We start from the raw sequence: 21,477 nt of genomic DNA on the forward strand, positions 1-21,477 counted from the left end.
GACCACCGGCTCCACGCGTGGGTGAGGTGGTGCTGGTGGTGTGGACCACCGGCTCCACGCCTGGGTGAGGTGGTGCTGGTGGTGTGGACCACCGGCTCCACGCGTGGGTGAGGTGGTGCTGGTGGTGTGGGTGAGGTAGTGCTGGTAGTGTGGACCACCGGCTCCACGCGTGGGTGAGGTGGTGCTGGTGGTGTGGGTGAGGTGGTGCTGGTGGTGTGGGTGAGGTGGTGCTGGTGGTGTGGGTGAGGGGGTGCTGGTGGTGTGGGGTGTCTCGGGGGGAGATTAGCCCCCTTTTACTGAGCCTGCTTTTAATCCGCTCTCTGCCTCTTTCCTTCTCCCTCTCTCTCTCTCTCTCTCTCTCTCTGTCTCTCTGTCTCTCGCTCTGTCTCTCTCTCTCTCTCTCTCTCTCTGTCTCTCTCTCTCTCTCTCTGTCTCTCTGTCTCTCACTCTGTCTCTCTCTCTCTCTCTCTCTCTCTCGCTCTGTCTCTCTGTCTCTCGCTCTGTCTCTCTCTCTCTCTCTCTCTCGCTCTGTCTCTCGCTCTTTGACAGTGAGATCTTTACCATAGCTCTCAGCTTAAATCTCCTCCACTCGTACCTCCTCCTGCTTGGTATTCACAATAGACAGCATGCCACTGGGAACCCATTTTGTCAAAGCTCACCCCATAAAAAAGAACGAGGGACCAGAAGGGAAACACGAGATACAAGATAATGAACACGAGAGAGAGGGAGAGAGAGACAGAGAGAGAGACAGAGAGAGAGACAGAGAGAGGGAGAGAGAGAGGGAGAGACAGAGACAGAGACAGAGAGAGAGAGAGAGAGAGAGAGAGAGGCCGAAAGAGTAGCGTTAGTGCTGGTTAGCGGGGCCCAAGTCAACACTCACAGAGTCGGAAGCCCTGGTTCTTGGGCTGCTGCTGCTGCTGGTTCTCGCTGTAGACCGTCGTCATGTCTCCCTTCTCGCAGCTGTTGTGGCAGCGGCCGCCGCTGCACACGCGGCGACACACCATGGGCGTGAAGATGATCTTGATGCGGTCCAGGCTGGAGGTGAGGTTGGCCCCTGGGAAACAAACGCACACCTGGTTGAGAAGCAGCAGGAGCAGCAGGAGCGATAAGCCGGAGAGGAGCTGCATGCTTCCTGCTTGGGTCGGCCTGTGACACACAGCCCGGCCCGGCCGGGTGAGGCGAGGTTTATAAGCGTGCGAGGGCGTGTGTGCCAACGGCTGTCCAGTGGCACGCTGCTGAAAGAGCGATGTGCCACAGGCCAGAGAAAGAGGGGGGAGAGAAGACCATTAGGTGTTGGGCGGGCCTCCAGGCCCTTTATCTTTGGGGGAAGGTGTTTTGGATGTGTGTATGTGTGAGAGAGACAAAGCGAGCGAGCGAGCGCGCGAGTGAGTGAGAGAAAACGTTGTGTAATGGTGGGAAGCCATTCAACAGCCGTTGCCCTGGTAGAGGCGATAAAAAACAAGAGAAACTTGGATGGCAGACAGCTGCGTCTGGTGCACAGTGAATCAGGGAACCATGAGGCGGTGTTTCGTATTGTTGTGGGTGGAGGTGCCAGGGTGAAGTGCCCGTCAAGCGGCAGAGGTGACGCTGCAGATTCACAGAGATATCAAGGCATGTAACTCACACTTGTGCCACTCTCTCTCTCTCTCTCTCTCTCTCTGCCTGTGATACACAAGCCACCAAAAGACATAAGCACATAACATGCACACGGCTGGGATACCAAACGTCTGTCGCTGGTGTGATGCAAACCACTAAGGGGCTGGTGGGGGGGGAGAAGTGCTGCCTGGGCCCCTGCCAAGCGCTTTTTTCTGTGTCTAATGTTCCATTCAGCGATGACACCACAGGATGTGTATGTATGCATTCTAGCCGCTATGCTTTGCGCCAAAATGGGCTGTGTTTGTTTTGACGTGGCTAGAGAGAGTGGAAATGTTAAGTATGCATGTAAAGTGAAAACAGATCCAAGTTTTGCAATACTCATCTCATAGTCTATGGTAGATATGTGTATATAACAATACTAAATTCAATTCAATTGAATTTAATTCAATTCAATTCAATTCAATTCAATTAAAAAAAACTTTAAATTCAAATTAAGACATGAATACTGCAAACAAGCTGTACTTTTTCTTTTTTTTTACTTTTTCAGAACATAAAGAAAATAAAACAAGAACAGGAAAAAATAAAATAAAAAACATACATACATTCAACATTACAATGCTACAAAATGGTGCTACCAGTCATAGAAAATGTGCTTACAAAACGATAAAAATAAATAAATACTGTGCAAAGGATCCAAAAGAAACTCAATTACCGCTTTTAGCCTGATCGAAATAGGTCAGGAACGGGTCTCAAATAACAAAAAATGTCCTTGAAGAATTTGTCCTCTGGAATCTGAGTCTCTCCATACGTATAACTGAGATCATGTCTGTCAGCCACAGCTGAAAAGAAGGTGGAGAGGAGGACTTCCATTCCTTCAAAATTAGTTTCTTGGCAACTGTCATTCCCTGTGTCAGAGATTGCTGCACGGCCGTTGGGAGGAGCAAAGAGGACTCCGAGCAGCCGAAGATGGCGAGTTCCGCCTCCAGCTGGAGGGCTATTTTGTAGGCCTTAGAGTACCAGTCAAATATTTTGGCCCAGAATCCTGATAGTGAAGGGCAAAACCAAAACGCATGGGACAGTGTGCCCTCCGACACCCGACACCTATCACATAGTGGTGAGACCGAAGGATATATCTTGTGTAACCTATGCTTGGAGTTATGAAGACGGTGAGCAACTTTAAATTGGATAAGTTGATGTCTGCTATTAAACAAGCTGTACTTTGTACAGTACTTTGTACTCAAACAATACTCATCTCATAGTCTACGGTAGATATGTGTATATAGTCAGTAGGGACAGTAGATATGTAGAGTGAGTTTCTGCTTGACTTTACCTGCTGGCGATAATGCATTGTTGAACTGTTGTCTATGCAGTTGGCCGTTGCTGCTGCTGGCTCTGTGAGAGTTCGGGGAATGCCCGTGTCTGTGTCCTTGCCAGTTTCCGTGCTCGGCGCCGTAGCCGTTGCTGCTGGGCAGAGCGTTGGAGGTGATGGGTCCGGTGGACGATGGGTAGCGCTTCACGGTGCGGGAGGTCCCAGTCTGCTGCGGGGAGGAGTCTGGCGGTCCCCGTCTCACTTGGGTCCTGTCAGTCACATCATGCAAGACATAAACACATGACCTCAGGCTAAACTCACACACACACACACACACACACACACACACACACACACACACACACACATACACACACACACACACACACACACACACACACACATACACACACACACACAGATAGATACACCCAACCAGCAAGCGCCAGCATCAGCGTGTAATCCATTTAAGCATGATCAACGTGTGTAATATAAGAGACTATGCCTGAGAGAGACACACACATGCTGTCTTAGGTCATAGCATTGCTTAATTGATTTTATAGATGAGACAGCCACGATTCGGACATGATTTGTTTTAATTAAATTAATAATATCATATCCTTCTTTAAGCGTGTGTTTCTCAACTCACATCTGCTATAAGTCAGAGAGGCACGACCCTCACTAATTAATGATTCTGTTTGGCATTCAAGACATTTCGTAAGAGAAGACCATTCATCGCTGATTAACAGAAAATAAAGCATCCGGGAGCCAGTGGGAATAAGACTCACAATTCCCCTTTGGATTTGTGAATGTGTGTGTGTGTGTGTGTGTGTGTGTGTGTGTGTGTGTGTGTGTGTGTGTGTGTGTGTGTGTGTGTGTGTGTGTGTTGTGTGTGTGTGTGTGTGTGTGTGTGTGTGTGTGTGTGTGTGTGTGTGTGTGTGTGTGTGTGTGTGTGTGTGTGTGTGTGTGTGTGTGTGTGTGTGTGTGTGTGTGTGTGTGTGTGTGTGTGTGTGTGTGTGTGTGTGTGTGTGTGTGTGTGTGTGTGTGTGTGTGTGTGTGTGTGTGTGTGTTTGTCTCAGAGATGTGTGTGATTAAACAAATTAGAACTTCCCGTCAGGGCTACAGAGCCTTACCGTCACCCATTGTGTGTGCTTGACTAGATTATGAACTGTTGGACTGGTGTGCCAGGCAGCCGGGGAGCAACATCCTGAGTGTTGCACCGGGCTAGAGGAAGTATTAACGTGAGGGTCGGAGAACAAACCCCGACCAGGGTTGCGAGAGGCACTTTTTTTTATTTTGTTTTTTCAGAATCAGAATCAGAATCAGAAAGACTTTAATGATCCCCGGGGGGAAATTGGGACAAGTTACAGTAGCTCGCTCACAGAACACACATATCATAAAATAAACTGTAGTAAATGCAATATTAAGCAAATAAGCAGTGAGCATTTTGATATGGGTCAATTACTGACCCGGTGGTGTGCGACCCGGAAGTTGAGCAGCCTGTGCACGTGCCTGTGAGACAGACAGACACTCAGACAGACAGACAGACACTCAGACAGACAGAGAGACACTCAGACAGACAGAGAGACACTCAGACAGACAGAGAGACATTCAGAAGTCAGAAAAGACACTCAGACAGACAGACAGACAGACAGCCAGACAGACAGACAGTCAGACAGACAGAGAGACACTCAGACAGACAGACAGACTGTCAGTCAGACACTCAGACAGACAACAGACAGACAGACACTCAGACAGACAGACAGACAGACAGACAGACAGACAGACAGTCAGTCAGACAGACAGACAGACAGACAGACAGACAGACAGACAGTCAGACAGACAGACAGACAGTCAGACAGACAGACAGACAGACAGTCAGACAGTCAGACAGTCAGACAGACAGACAGACAGACAGACAGTCAGACAGACAGACAGACAGACAGACAGACAGACAGACAGACAGACAGACAGACAGACAGTCAGACAGACAGACAGACAGACAGACAGACAGACAGACAGACAGACAGACAGACAGTCAGACAGACAGACAGACAGACAGACAGTCAGACAGACAGACAGACAGACAGTCAGACAGTCAGACAGTCAGACAGACAGACAGACAGACAGACAGTCAGACAGACAGACAGACAGACAGACAGACAGACAGACAGACAGTCAGACAGACAGACAGACAGACAGACAGACAGACAGACAGACAGACAGACAGACAGACAGACAGTCAGACAGACAGACAGACAGACAGTCAGACAGACAGACAGACAGACAGACAGACAGTCAGACAGACAGACAGACAGACAGACAGACAGACAGACAGACAGACAGACAGACAGACAGACAGACAGACTACCTGGGCCCTCGGGGTCTAGGAGACCTCGGGGAGTGGAGGGAGGGATTCAGCCTTATAAAAAAACATCTGGATCTCACTGGACTGACAGTCAGCAGAGCAAGACAAAGAGGAACCAGCCCGTCTAGATCAGAGGAGCAGCTCTACAAAGCACACCTGCGGCCCTACAAGGTATTTGAGGCTGTAATCAGACCTCAAATTAGGAAATAAACTGTGCATTAACATTTATTACATGTGGTTTAAGCCACACACACACCGCATATTTACACACACTGAATCAGCTCTGCCGACCCAAGGGCAGACTCAATAATAATCAGGCAAACAACGCGCACGCGCGAGCGCTTGCACGTGCGCATAAATGCATACGTGTAACACACACACCCTGTCCCAGCTGTGCTCGATGCAGCACAAGCCTTGGCACGTCTCTTTATTCAGAGCACAAAACCGCATTCCTGCTGCCAAGGAAACAGGACATTAAATGAGAAGGGGAAAAGGGAGACAAACAACATTTGATAATGGCCCGTCACGTCATCTCAGGCAGGCAGGCAGCACCTATGGATGACAGCTGCTGAGCCAGATGGTGAAACAGCAGGGCGAGTCCCGCGGACAGGAAGTGAGACAGGGAAACTGAAGGTGCTTGTATCCATCAGCAGTGTGCTCTGCTGAGGTGGTACGGGGGAACGGGAGGTGGTCAGCCCATCTCCACCGGGTGGCCAGTCGCCATCATGACAGGGTTTTTCCACTGTCAGTGACACCTGGCCCGCATGCATCCTGCCTGGCTTCCTAGGCTCAGACAGATGTTACGCTCGCTGTCTCCCGCGCTTTCAATGGCAAAGCCACTTCCTCCCCGCATGAGCTCAGCGCCTGCCCTCTCCACCTGCAGATCGCAGCATGAGCTCAGCGCCTGCCCTCTCCACCTGCAGATCGCAGCATGAGCTCAGCGCCTGCCCTCTCCACCTGCAGATCGCAGCATGAGCTCAGCGCCTGCCCTCTCCACCTGCAGATCGCAGCATGAGCTCAGCGCCTGCCCTCTCCACCTGCAGATCGCAGCATGAGCTCAGCGCCTGCCCTCTCCACCTGCAGATCGTAGCAGGGTGGAGAGGGCGAGCACCACTCTCGCTCTGCATGTTTGATGTCATCATGAGGAACTTCAAGGCCCCGGCGATCCCCCCCCCCCCCCCCCCCCCCCCCCACCGCCTTGTTCTGGGTGACTGCAAAGCAATTTCCAAGACCTCTGCCAAGATTACATGAAACATGGTTCAAGAGACATATGGAAGAAATGTTTTAGGTATCGAATGATGGCCATGCTATTTTAATTATATCACTGACGGCGCCGATAAAAGATGGCTGCTGAATGAGCATATGGAAAAATGTATAGAATTTATAGAATTTCCTTATACCTTCGCCTGCTTTTCACAGCAGTGCCTGTTTGAGGCGCTGTTCACTGCTTCACATTAAAGCGGCTTGAGCTGATTAAATACAATACAATGGCCCAAGAGAGTCAATCTGAACGCACGACGTGGTGAATCCTGAGGCCAAGTCATGTTTATCATGCGGACAACGTAATCACATAACACACATACACCTGCGTACAGCATGTGGCTCGTCTGGGCAGTTCATGACATGCATCGTTTCATGTTAAGAACATGTGCTCGAGAAATGTATTCACCAAGTCGCAGAATCACTGGGCATGCGAGTCCATATAAGTGATCAAAGCGTCAGTTTACATCTGATAGCAAAGGACAGAGAACTCTTAACTAAGACATAAAGCCATTGGCACTGTCAACTTTCACTCATCAGTCATTTCACATGTGCGGAGGGCAATTAGAAGTAAATCTATCACATTTGAGGAAATTACAAATCACAGTGATAGCCAAGAATCTACACTGTGCAAGAAACAACACTGCAAGGCTTCCAACGCATTACAAAAGTATCACTTGGCACCGCCTCGCCATGTGTCTTTGAACTCATCACCGCATTACAGCATTATGAATATTAGCTCTGGTGAAGGCCTGACAGGCACCGTGAATGGCAGTTCCCAGCCGCGCCCTTTGACCCAGATGAGCTGGATCAGGAGGTGGTTTGGGGCACAAACAGCACATGGTCCAGCCTTGTGAAAACACGGGCCAAGACCGAGACCAAGAAAAGGGCAAAACAAGCGCTCTGATCTCCTCTGATCTGCTGATGCTGTATCTCATAAAGCGTGTTGTGAGTAGAACCCAGGGAATCAAACTGCCAAGCAAAATGCTAGGTGCACTTTGAAGATGGAGGGGGAGGTGTGGCTTCTGTAGAGACGGTTTGTGAGGTGGCTTTGTGAGAGTGCCAGGACACCCTCGCACCGGGGGCTCAAAAAACACCACTTCCCATCAGCCCAGTGGTCAATGTGTTGTTTCTGTAAGTTGCCCGTTGGAAAACAACAATGATTAAGCTAGCCCCCACATTCTTTATTTGTCTGATGGACACACACACACACACACACACACACACACACACACACACACACACACACACACACACACACACACACACACACAGACGCGCACACACACACACACACACACACACACACACACACACACAGACGCAGACACACACACACACACACACACACACACACACACACACACACACAACTGACTCAGTTCCTCAGGAATTGTTTACATCTGAAACCACCTCTGCATTGCAAGCCCAGAACACTGTTTATCTGAAGCACTATACAGTATCGTATGGGCAACAGCTGATTCATTCAAGACCAAATGTTCAGCACCTCCGGACGTGCTTTATTCTATCTCCTATATCTCTCTAACTCTCCACATGAAATAAATCATATTTGTCAGCTGAGACTAATGTGTTTCAAACAGAGAATCTAGTTTTCTAGGGCTTAGGATGCCAAGTGGCTTGGAAAGAGGGACAGCACCGTGATATTAAACAGTTTTTCACTGGCTCTCTCTGCACTTGAAGCTCTGCACAGCTCTACCTTGGCAACGCTCGTTTTTCATCTTGATTTGTTTGAGAATACCTAAGTCTGAACCCACATCTAATGGCTCATGGCAGCTAATGCAGAAAATAGACTGATATGAAGAGCTTGTCTGAATGTTGGATGGAGCCATTTGGCTTTGAGAAGACTGTCTAAACAAGGCCGTCTGACAGCAGGCAGAAGTGTCTGGCATGAGCATCCCAGTCTGGGTCACACCACACGACTCAGTAGCTCCCAGCTTTGCCGCCTTGCCCCATCAAAGCGCTCTTTGTGCCAGGCCCTTATATTTAGCATTGCACTGGATACGACCTCCAGAAAGACGAGTGGCAAACCTCTGGAAGCATCTATGGGTTTGTGGCCAATCAACAGCAGGAAAATCAACACCTTATTATTCTCTCTATTTAAACAAAATGTTTAATGGCTCCATTTAAAGCTTTCCAGCAGGGAGCCTCGTCCAAAATTCCCCTATTACATAAAAGTTGCTCATAATTAGGGCAATTTGAAGGCTACTTGGTAAATGGGAAAGTAAATGATGGCCATCAAAGACGAAGTGTAAATCCAAGTTTACACACATTGATCTCATTCGGAGGAAGTGTAAGGGAGCATTGTTCATAATGCAGATCATCAGTCATTTGAAGGAATAACAGAAATCTGGAAAATGGGCTAATTGTTAGTGAACTGTGCAAACAATACCTCAAACAATGAAAACGTTGTGCTACTCAGTTGCATTGCAAACACTCTTGGCAACAACAGAAGAGAAGACTTATGAGTGTATCTGGAAAGTGGACTTGAGCACTCAAAAAGAGAGAGAGTGGAGCATTGTGGGCTACACAGAGCACTTTGTGGGGCGCACCATTTTTTTTTAGATGCAACAAAGCAAACTGGCTTTGTTCCAAAGCAAGTGCTCCCTCGCAACAACAATAAAGAGACAGAGATTTGGATTGAGATTGTATGTGATAAGACAAAAGCATCCGTCCAAAAGAGTTTGCAAAAATGGACAGGAATGGGAAATACTGCGTGTGAATTTAAAAGTTGAGGATGTCTGGTGGAATGTGGTTGAGGCTCTACAGCAGATGTTGCTCCACAATTCAGACTACAACTTTGTAGACAGGGAAGCAGGGTGCAGACTGTTACAACTAGGCCCAAGAGGTGTTCTTCAAGAACATTAGACATACACCCTTGGCTCTTGGTCATGTTTTGCTGTTCAAAGCCCAAAGGTCTGATGTACAGTATCTCTGTGACATTCCAGACGAGACCTATGATGAAGCGAGGAAAATATAAAGTCTTCCAGATTATCAAGATGCTATCATAAGCGAGCTATGGAGTCCAGTTGCCAAATACGAGTTGTTTTCTTCAGAATTGGATTTAGCAAAAAGGAAACTGTTATATCTGATATTTGATAAGAAACTAATAAAGTAATTGGATATTTCAAGGCGATTTTCTTTTGATTTTAGGTTTGGTTGTTTTCCCACCCTTGATCCAGCTGCCGGCAAAGTAGGGAACATTTTAATTGAGAACTTGGGGTCTTTGGTCTCTGTGTTTTTTAGGAGGTGAAAGCAGTCTCTGCGGGTTGAGGAAGAATTAATCCTTTCTTACTCACCCAGTCAGTGCACCAAAGCAGCTGCACCAGCAGTGGTCAAACACATTGCGGTCACACACATCTTATTCCCCAGGCTTTATGCAGAACTCGCTCATTCATCACTCACCACTGAGGTCCAAGTGTGTTTCTTTCAATAAAATGTCGAGGTTTGATCCTAAGCATGCTACAATAAATATAATATCCCTCACAAACCCCAGGGCATTTTCATTATATTGTTGTTGTGTGTTCCTCATAGCAACAAGGTCAACCAGTGGCAGGGAGGTAAAGTTTGTGTTCATTGGAAATCCTAAAATAACCCCAAACCAGCCTCTGTCACATTAAAGTCTGACCTTAATTACAGTCTGTTGTGAATGTTCAGGTTCTGCTGGTAAATCCTAAAACCTACAGAGTCCTGGCCTTTCTCACGGCTGCTGCTGCTGCTGCTGCTGCTGCTGCTGCTGCTGCTGCTGCTGCTGCAAGCTAACCCTGCATGTCAACCTAGCATTACATCATCATGTTCATGGCATTAAAAAAAACTTTTGTCAATGTCAATGCTTTTTGAGAGAACTTGTATTATTACATCTTCTGCCCTCAACATTGATGGGATATGAGGAGACAGACAACATAATCGATATCTATAGAGCAGCTGAACAGTCATGTGACGTCTCCTGGCCCAGAAGTGAGTTTCCCATTCATTTTCTCCATATACATTTCGAAAAATCCTTATATAACAACTTTTAAGGCTGGAACCAAGCCGACCTGTGACCTACTGAATCGTGAGTGACCAGAGAACATTTCACTTGGAACAAAAACAAAAATAAAGACGGGGGGAGAATCGATTTCCCCCCCGCTTGATATTTTTTGTTTTTGCTAGAAAATGAATGTGAAACTCACTTCGGGGGCAACAGACGTCATGTTACTGTTCAGCTCTAAAAAACCATGTAGTCGCTTTTTCCTTAGCCAGAATCAGTGGATTCAAATGACTGGGACACATTGTTTGCTAGTCAGAGCTCATTATATGCACCATCATAACTATTCCTCTACAGCAGTGGTTCCCAAACTGGGGTACACGTACCCCTAGGGGTACATGGAGGTACTACAGGGGGTACGCCAAAATAAATCTGACCCCCCCTCTCCCCCCCTCCGGCAAAGTTAAACCCACACATATGACCCGCCACACACTATACACACACACCGGCATTCTGATTAGACCCGCCCTACTCTGCCTCTGATTGGCTCTACCAACGAATGTAACGAGTATTAGCCAATGAGAGGCGGAGGAAAGGGGTGATGAGACGTCAAAGCAGACTACAGCTGTGCCGTGCAAAACGCTGAAAGTGAATGGAGACCTGTAGCCTAGCCATGGAGAATTGGCTCAACAGGAACGCTAAAAGATCTCGTCCCATGTCCACGGGAGCAGCAGAACCTGCCTTTCAAAACAGCACAGCAGGTGAAGGCCGAGTCCCGGCGGTCCAAAGCAGATCCAGGGCCTCAAGTGGAGCGATGTTTAGCAGAGCAAACAGTAGCGTTAGCGGTGCTAGCCTCGCAGCTAGTAGTGTCAACACGGGCGCTTGCGCTGGTCAAAGTGATGGTGAATCCGAGCCCGAAGCCCAAGATGTCCCAGGAAAGTCCAGAGGAGACAGGGAAGTTAATGCTAAAAAGAAGCGCAAATATGACGAGAACTACATTACTATGGGCTTCACTTGTATTGGGAGTAAGGACGCCCCTAAACCCCAGTGTTGTATGTGCAAAAGTACTGTCGCACAACTCTATGAAACCTGCAAGCTGGGTGCACTGCAGCATCCACAGGGAGTCAAGCACACCCCTCACATTAGTCTGTGGTGAAAAGTCTATTCATTTTTATTTTCTGTATTTTTTCCAGAGAAGTCATTTGTACTTAGCTGATGTGCATGTCACGTGTTATCAGGGATGCAAAGTAATCACATTTAGGTGACAATCACCTTTTTTAAATCCCAAAATAGGGCTCTTAACACATTCACTGCCAACAGTTTTTCCAATACAGTAGGTAGCTTCTGCCAAGGGTTTTTTTGAGGATTCTGGCTCATCTTTCAAGAGCCAAGGATTATTTTCTGCTAGGACTTTGTGAACACAAAATATCTCAAAAGAACTAATAGAATGTGTGCTTTCTCTGTCTAAAAGAGTTAGTTTTTATCATGTTCTGTTATGTAGGCATTAGCAGTTGAATACAGCATGGTTTCAGCGTCTGAGAAGGAAAGCTGAGATAAATGCCTTTTTGTGAATTCGATAGAACAGGCAGAACAGTCACTTTAACCATTTATTTTTGGCATCAGTGAGACATCAGACATCTAAACAATAGTTCTGAACAGTAATTTCCTCCAAAATAACAGCACCCCCACCCCCCTCTCCTTCAAACTCCTCCCTCCGTGGGTGTGTCTCTGGTGGCTGCAGCGTGTGTCACAGGCGAGTCTCTGCTGCCTGTCTGTGCTGCCTGGCTGCTGGCGGCCGCTCGTCGGGCGAGTCTGGATCGTTGCTCGTTCGTTTCTGGGGTTTCGGTTGTGAGCTTTGATGAAGCTGCGTGCGATTCTGGGCTTTCTGCTACGTGTTTCAAAGTGTGTTGCACCCAGAGCCTATTTTTGGAATCCCCCACCGTTGTGCGCCAGCTCCCAGCGCGAAAGCGTTTTCGCCATGAGAATGGTTTCCTCACGCTTTTTCCTGCTGTTTTTGCTCGGCTTTCTGTAGTCTGGAGAGCACTGTCGCCACTTAGTGGGTCGGTAAAATAGGTTATACACATTCAATAGCTCCCATATTTTTATAGGAGATGTAAAAGGGTTTGATCCACGTCCCACCGTCAAAAAAAAAAAAAAAAAAAAATTGACGAGTTAACTCGTCGACAGCAGTCAACCGTTGTTTTTTTTTGACGAGTTAACTCGTCGACGGCAGTGAACGTGTTAAGATTTGAGTTGTTTGTTCCTGCCCTAGTGTGTGTGTGTGTGTGTGTGTGTGTGTGTGTGTGTGTGTGTCTGTCAATTTAAAAAAAAAAAGCGAATTTGTTTGCATCCGTGTGTTATGAGAGGGCTTTTTAAAAGGCTGAATGAAGAGAAACCTTTTTCCATATTTTATAACTTTTCCGTAGAAGTCATTCATACTGTGCTTGAGGTATTGTGCATGTCAGTTGTTATGAGAGGACCATTTTTTCCATATTTTATTTGAGACTTTTCCAGAGAAGTTTGTGCTTTAGGTATTATGCATGTCTGTTATGAGGATATTTTTTTCATATTTTATGTATAACTTTTCCAGAGAAGTCATTCATATTGTGCTTGAGGAAATGTACATGTAATTTGTTAAGAGGACTTTTTATGAGGCTGAATAAACAGCAAAATTGTTAAAAACACTGTCATGTCTTCATATTTAACATCATATGAGAGTTGCCCGTCTGTGGAGGTCTAGGGGGTACACGACAGGAGGTTGAATGCTCCAGGGGGTACATGACTTTAAAAAGTTTGGGAACCACTGCTCTACAGGAACAGCAATAAGGAAGCCGAGGGAAGCTAACTGAGTTTCACGGTTGGCTGGTGATCACCACCACCAAACCACCAATGAATGGGTAAAATAAATACAACATTACTATGCAAACAGGCAATTTACAACTGATTTTACTTTGGGAAACAAGCGGCCGAGGTCCAATGTTAGAGTAAACACCTTCTCAACTCTCATTCATCTTCTATGTTTGACGGATAGTCCGAATTTTACATTTTGATTGCAAACTCTTCAATTAAAAGTTGCACGTAGTCCAAGTGCTACTACAAAATAGGAATAACAGCAAAATACCTAAATGCAGTGCTTTAACCACAAGCTTTTCTCCCCTAAAACATAGGCAAGTTCTCCTCATATACGTGGCTGTATAAGGCCAAACATCAGTGAGCAATTAAGCCGCAGTCTCTCTTTGATAGCATCTCTAGTCATTATGACTTGGATAATTGTAAGTCCTGGCAGAATATTTCCCCTTGTGAAAATCTGGGTGTGTCAGAGGGCTTATCGCACCAGCCGTGGAGGCTGGATTAAATCATGTTCTCTGGCTGGCTGGCCTTCCAGGAATCCTGCTAGTAGCAGCCAGGGCCTGGGTGAAATGAATTACAATGGGGTTAGATTCAATCAGAGAGCTATGTTGAACTCGCTCAATGCTAACTCCTATCACAGCTTTTTGTCTCCCCCAGGGGATGAGGCTCAGAGTAGAGCAACAACCGAGGCCTAGCACAGAGTAGAGAACAAAAAGGTTCTTCACAAATGTGTTTTGCAAAGACTGTTCTTTGGATCAGGCAAAGTGCTGCGCAGACAAATGAAGAAATTAAGTTCCACTTAATTTTCCAGGTATAAATTCACTCAATGCCTGAAAATAGCTTTTCAGGAAATTTGACCCCAATGAGGTCTGCCGTTGCTCCGTGATCAAACGCAACGTCTATTACTGTCCGCGCAAACTCAGGCCAAACTCTGCGAAATAAACAGTTCCCTTTTTATCTCCTGAGGGCTATACTGGGTGACACCAGTGCCAACTTGACTCTTTCCACCTCAGCACTTGTAAAATGGGGTCTGAAGCTATAAGAAGCGGTCCACAAAGCCCTGATCTGGATGGGAGCAAAGGGCTGTGGTTGCTGTGGTGCAGGGGCCAGAATCAAAATGCCTGGAGACATGGTGAGCTGACAGGCCATTCAATACTCCCCAGTTGATTGTAGTTGCTCTGATCATTCACTTAGTCAAATGCCACAAGACAGGTCAGCAGGAAGAGGCATTACAAAGTGCTGACTGACTATATACTGAGGCTGGTCAGTGTCATATAAAAGACAGTGTTCACAATAAGCCAAACTTGAGTTTCAATAAGAGAGGTGATTGAATACATTTTTGACACGAGCCTATGAACTCGGTTTGAAAAGCAATAAAAAAAATCTTACAAGAATTTCACTGAGAACAAGAGGGGGAAAATGCAGACGAGAAGAAGGCCAACACAAAATTGATTTTCAGCGTCTGGATATGGTAAGAACTGACAAAGAATTCTTGTGTAGGGGGATCCGATCCGAGCGTGTGAGATGTGTATGTAAGCACTTACTGAGAAGTGCACCATAAGATAGAAGGGCTCTCTGAGGGCTTGTTTGACATATGACATTGCTGGCGCTTTTGGAGCTGGAAGTTCAGGTCTGCTCCAGCGCTTCAGCCCACAGGAACCGTGCGTCCTGACCTCTGAGTGGATTAACTGGTCCCATGCACAACCATACGCCTAATTCAGCCTTTCAACACAATGTCCCATATCTGGGAGATAGCCTGATTGATGCTGTCTCCATCTGCCTCAGCTCCGGAGTTGGAGGCTGCAGGGCATATCTGGGAGAGGCTCCTTCTTTGCTGTAACTGCCGTTTTTCTCCCCCCGACAGCTGCATCTGTGCAGGCCTGCTTGATGAGTAGGATTTGGCCGAGGAGCGCGAGCCCGCCGGCGCTGCAGCAGAGAGTGTGTGTGTTTCCTGGTGGGGCTTTGGAGGGCTTGGCCGGGATGGAGAGAGAGAGAGACATATCTGTCCCACGCCGAGTTCTCTATGGTCCTTTGTTCCCTCTGGCCTAGCAGGAAGCCAAACACTCATGGGACTTGTTTGGCTCGGTGTTTGTAGAGGAGAACCAACCAACTCTGATTCCTGGCCTCACTCGGTCAATATTGCTGTGTGTTAAGGGTTCCTCCCATTCAAAATAGCTGCAGTTAGACTCTATAGTCCATACATATTGTGACGTCTAATAGGGTACGGTGAATGTATAGCAGCATTTTAATATTAACCTTATAATGATGCATTTCCACCATTATATGTTAGAAAAATACATTTCCTTGCCCTCTCCGCGTGCCATGCCCCTATCTCCGTCCCAGCCTGTGGAGGGTTCACCTGAGGACAGGATGGCCTCCACAGCTGAGTCTGCACTCTGCCATGCTGACGTTAATCCCGCGTTAACAGAGGTGCACAATGCCCAATGCCCGAGCCACGGCAGAGGATGTCCAGCCGTGTTTCCGGAAAGCCCCATCCCATTCACACAAGTGAAAATGCCCGCCGGGGAGCAGGGTCGGGGGCAAAGGTCAAGTTTGTAGCATCAGCACACAAGGCAAACACGGCCCGCCGCCCGCAAAGCACCGAGCCGGGCGACCCAACCTCGTTCAAGTACACTCCCACCCTGCCCACACCAGGGAAACAAATGACAGCTTTACATATGTGCTCATATGCTACGGTGAGATAGAGCCCTATTGAGGACGTCAAACATGTGGGAATTACCCAACACGGTTCCCCTCTACTCCACTTCGGCCCTCCTATACTCCCCCGTCTGCAGGCTTCCTCTGTTTTGGCAGCAGCGGGACAGGGAGACAAGGGGATGATTCTGGGCACTTCCTCTTTGATTAGTAAAGCAGACTGCCAGGTGGTACAGCAGGAAAACCTTCTCAGCCATAATGTTTATTCATTTACGTATATATTTCAGAGTTTTCTGAACAGACAAATCGGGTCAGAGTGGAAGGCATCAACAGTATTACAAGACCCAAAGCTACGATGGGATTTCGGGCCGCTCTTTGGATTTATGACCCGCTCAGCTGAGTTATGAGAGACTTGTTGAGCAGAGTTCCACCGCTGGCTTTCAACATTCACGATCATGTTTGACTTCACGTTTCTGCGCTTCTGTTACACTCAAGGCCTCAACATCTCCCGTGATCGTTCTACCAATAACACTGGGAATAACCATAAAATAATATTTCTGATACACATCAATAATCTGGCAGGTGCTGAGGTCACCTAAAGGATTTTGACAGTGGCCTCCGTCGGTGCTGGTGGTGTGGTTTGTCTGGAGTGGGAGTGAAAGCAACCAGTGATCCATGATTAACATGGAGAACTCCCACTATGACCACAGTTTCCTCTGAGAAACGGCTGTGTGGCTATGTGCAAAGCCTTGAGTCAACAAGCCACATAACCACCGGGCCTATTAGTCACCGGGCAAACATTGGGGCTGATATAAGCAAAACAGTTACTGCAGTGAAAGGCATATGTATCACCCTCTTAAGGGTCATTCTGCTCCGTGTTACTAGCTGTTTTTTCTTCTTCAACATCTCAATGTGTCACTGGGTGTGACGGAATTTGTGATCAGCCTGTAACAAATTGCCAGTTGAAAATCATATGGTCGAGTTTGCAAAGTGATTGAATGCCTGATCACGATTCCTAGCAGAGCTATTACTTTTTTTTAATACTGGAAAGGCCAAGCGACTGCTGTTTTGAATTTTAAAATTGAAATATATCAACTTTAAAAAATGTCCCGTCGTGACTTTTCTTAGATTCACTTTCTGTACAAGTCAGTGTTGCTAGATTTTCAAAATCACACAAGTGATTAGAATTACAAGTGGTTAGAATTACTCACCCTCCTTCAAGTGACAGCTTATCAGCCCTCTCTTACCCCCCAAAATCCACTGGCCTTTATAGTGTCAAATAGCCCTGTATTTACACTTTAGTAAATAACTAATAATACAGTGTCAAGTTATCAACTTAGTTCAGAGGGGAACCGTCTGGGCCCAAGAAGAAATTGAAAAGAAAATTATTTCCCCCCTAATAAATTATTTGTATTTGTTATTTATTAGTTTTTATTCACTGATATAACAGTAGTAATAATGTCCCTAAATTGTTCAGATCTTGGACTCACTTTGTTTCAGCAAATATGGGGTTAAATATTTGGACCAGCCTCCACCAGCAAATGGTATTTGATTGACAGCAAGCCAGCAACCCTTCGCGAAGACCCGACTCTGGTCATGACATGGGGATGACAATTTTGATGACAGGTGTCTTAACCAATCAGAATTTCATTGAGTTGTGGGGTTAGCCAATCACAATTAGTTGAGTTATGGGGTGGGATATTTCCAGGGATTCGCGAATCCAAGCCAACCAGGAGACGAGACGGACAACAAGGAGGGAGGAGTTAATGATGATTCGGAGATTTCGGGGAAGTAGGAAGTGTGGCGGAGTTTTTAAGATAAATTAGAGTAAACACACGCACATCTCTTCTTGTAGGTGCTGAGTCCAAAGTGGTTAATTCATCAAGATTAAAAAAGACTCGCGACACTGATTAGCTCCCAATGTTTTGTTTAATTTTGCATTTTAAAAAACAACGTTTCGAGCCATTGCAGGCTCTTCGTCAGGTCAGGCAGCAATAATCAAGAGAGGTTCAGGTGTTCCTCATGAAGAAGTTTTTAAGATGCCTGTTCAAACCAAAGGATTTAATGATTGAAAATTAGAGCTATCAAGCTGTAAAAAGCTATATTTTCACCATTTCCAGGCTAGCAACTGGGAACTTTACCCTTAGTTTACATGCAGTTGAGCACAAGAGGCTATTATTACAGTTACTGCTGTGCAGTGCTGTGTGTTGCTTGTTGCTTTTTGGAGGATTTTGGTTTTGTCTTCAAGTGAACCACTGTGAACGTCATTGGTAAGTTATCATTTTATTTTTTATTACTGGTGGTGTCACTGGGGCAGCTGATGTCGGTGGGCAGGGGGAGTTTTGGACCCGCACATGGGTTTTGTTGTGTCTCGCTTCACTTCGCTTGCCACCAGACCCTCGGGAGTTACTACATTAACGTCACTGCGTGCTTGTTTCCACAAACCCGCCTCAGTCTGTCTTGAGTTCGTTGTGCTTTTAATTTCAGAGTCTTCACCTGGTCTTTCTGTGTATTGAGCTAATTGTTAAATCTGTGGTTGTGTTATTGACAGTGACAGCCATTTGTTTATGTAGCCTAATGTAATTTTCATGAGGAGGAGTGGAGTAATTATTGTGTGTAACGATACAGCGACCTAAGCTGGCTGTGGAAGACAACTCATCATAGATCTTGGGTATGTAGTCTTTCCAATAGCCTGTTTACGCCCTCACCAATGCGTAAAGACGCAGGCAGTGTGCACAGAGAGACCTCAGACTTGCACGTACAGTAGGGTATAGTTTGTGTGTGTGTGTGTGTGTGTGTGTGTGTGTGTGTGTGTGTGTGTGTGTGTGTGTGTGTGTGTGTGTGTGTGTGTGTGTCAGAGTGGGACATTCTTTTTAAGCGGTTTCATTCACTTGATCCCAGCATTGCATGATTTTTAGTTATTCGGTTTTGGACCAGGTTTGATCAGTATAATATATATTTTACATTTGGGTTTATTGCCCGTGTGCGTGCATGGTTTACGTTATAGAAGGCCTGGTTCTGATAGGCACGGTTCGCCACTGACTTAGTTAATGGTTTGCCATTGTAATGCTACTGTACTACATCTTTATGGTCCAGTAAGAACCAGGACAAAATGAGCTGTATTCAGTCTGCAGAGTTTGGATATCCAGGTAACTGCTGCTGGATCTCCTAATTGTTCATGATGTAACAGTGGAGACCAGAGAGAAATGACCTTTGGAAAGATGACATGCAAACTGCACACACATCCTGCTCTGCCCTGCTCTGTTTCCTCCAGTGGACTGATGTCAGAGAGCGGTGGGGGAGGGCGTTTGATATGAAGCGGTGTAAGAGACATGTGTTATCACAGTTCCAGCTGAGTCTGAAGTGGCCCTGAACCTCAGAGAGGGAGCTGACAGGCCGGCTACGACCTGCAGGATCTCATGCTGACAAGGACAAACCTTTCACTACTGCTGCACACAGCCCGCACAGGAACACTACTGCTGCACACAGCCCGCACAGGAACACTACTGCTGCACACAGCCCGCACAGGAACACTACTGCTGCACACAGCCCGCACAGGAACACTACTGCTGCACACAGCCCGCACAGGAACACTACTGCTGCACACAGCCCGCACAGGACCACTACTGCTGCACACAGCTTGCACAGGAACACTACTGCTGCACACAGCCCGCACAGGAACACTACTGCTGCACACAGCCTGCACAGGAACACTACTGCTGCAGACAGCAGGAACACTACTGCTGCACACAGCCTGCACAGGAACACTACTGCTGCACACAGTTTGCACAGGAACAATACTGCTGCACACAGCCCGCACAGGAACACTACTGCTGCACACAGCCCGCACAGGAACACTACTGCTGCACACAGCCCGCACAGGAACACTACTGCTGCAGACAGCAGGAACACTACTGCTGCACACAGCCTGCACAGGAACACTACTGCTGCAGACAGCAGGAACACTACTGCTGCACACAGCCCGCACAGGAACACTACTGCTGCACACAGCCCGCACAGGAACACTACTGCTGCACACAGCCCGCACAGGAACACTACTGCTGCACACAGTTTGCACAGGAACACTACTGCTGGACACAGCCTGCACAGGAACACTACTGCTGCACACAGCCCGCACAGGAACACTACTGCTGCACACAGTTTGCACAGGAACACTACTGCTGGACACAGCCTGCACAGGAACACTACTGCTGCACACAGCCCCCACAGGAACACTACTGCTGGACACAGCCCGCACAGGAACACTACTGCTGCACACAGCCCGCACAGGAACACTACTGCTGCACACAGCCCGCACAGGAACACTACTGCTGCACACAGCCCGCACAGGAACACTACTGCTGCACACAGCCCGCACAGGAACACTACTGCTGCACACAGTTTGCACAGGAACACTACTGCTGCACACAGCCTGCACAGGAACACTACTGCTGCACACAGTTTGCACAGGAACACTACTGCTGGACACAGCCCGCACAGGAACACTACTGCTGGACACAGTTTGCACAGGAACACTACTGCTGCACACAGCCCGCACAGGAACACTACTGCTGCACACAGCCCCCACAGGAACACTACTGCTGCACACAGCCCCCACAGGAACACTAGTGCTGCACACAGCCTGCACAGGAACACTACTGCTGCACACAGCTTGCACAGGAACACTACTGCTGCACACAGCCCGCACAGGAACACTACTGCTGCACACAGCCCGCACAGGAACACTACTGCTGCACACAGCCCGCACAGGAACACTACTGCTGCACACAGCCCCCACAGGAACACTACTGCTGCACACAGCCTGCACAGGAACACTACTGCTGCACACAGCCTGCACAGGAACACTACTGCTGCACACAGCCTGCACAGGAACACTACTGCTGCACACAGCCCCCACAGGAACACTAGTGCTACACACAGCCTGCACAGGAACACTACTGCTGCACACAGCCCCCACAGGAACACTACTGCTGCACACAGCCTGCACAGGAACACTACTGCTGCACACAGCCCCCACAGGAACACTAATGCTGCACACAGCCTGCACAGGAACACTACTGCTGCACACAGCCTGCACAGGAACACTACTGCTGCACACAGCCTGCACAGGAACACTACTGCTGCACACAGCTTGCACAGGAACACTACTGCTACACACAGCCTGCACAGGAACACTACTGCTGCACACAGCCCCCACAGGAACACTAGTGCTACACACAGCCTGCACAGGAACACTACTGCTGCACACAGCCTGCACAGGAACACTACTGCTGCACACAGGCCGCACAGGAACACTACTGCTGCACACAGCCTGCACAGGAACACTACTGCTGCACACAGCCCGCACAGGAACACTACTGCTGCACACAGCCCGCACAGGAACACTACTGCTGCACACAGCCCGCACAGGAACACTACTGCTGCACACAGTTT

The 21,477-nt window shown here is 47.6% G+C and overlaps 1 protein-coding gene across 1 annotated transcript in view; it reads right to left on the reverse strand.

The window, feature by feature from the left end:
* The window catches only part of LOC310772686 (latent-transforming growth factor beta-binding protein 2-like), a gene marked incomplete at its 5' end in the record, with an annotated part of 73,629 nt that extends 72,502 nt beyond the window's left edge, over positions 1-1,127 (reverse strand). The window contains 1 exon segment of the mRNA XM_083632551.1: positions 881-1,127. Coding sequence (XP_083488677.1) covers positions 881-1,127 — 247 coding nt within the window.
* Positions 1,128-21,477: the final 20,350 nt, after the last annotated feature.

The sequence above is a fragment of the Poromitra crassiceps genome, assembly GCF_964638095.1.
Source record: "Poromitra crassiceps genome assembly, chromosome: 3".
In the NCBI taxonomy this organism is placed as follows: domain Eukaryota; kingdom Metazoa; phylum Chordata; class Actinopteri; order Beryciformes; family Melamphaidae; genus Poromitra; species Poromitra crassiceps.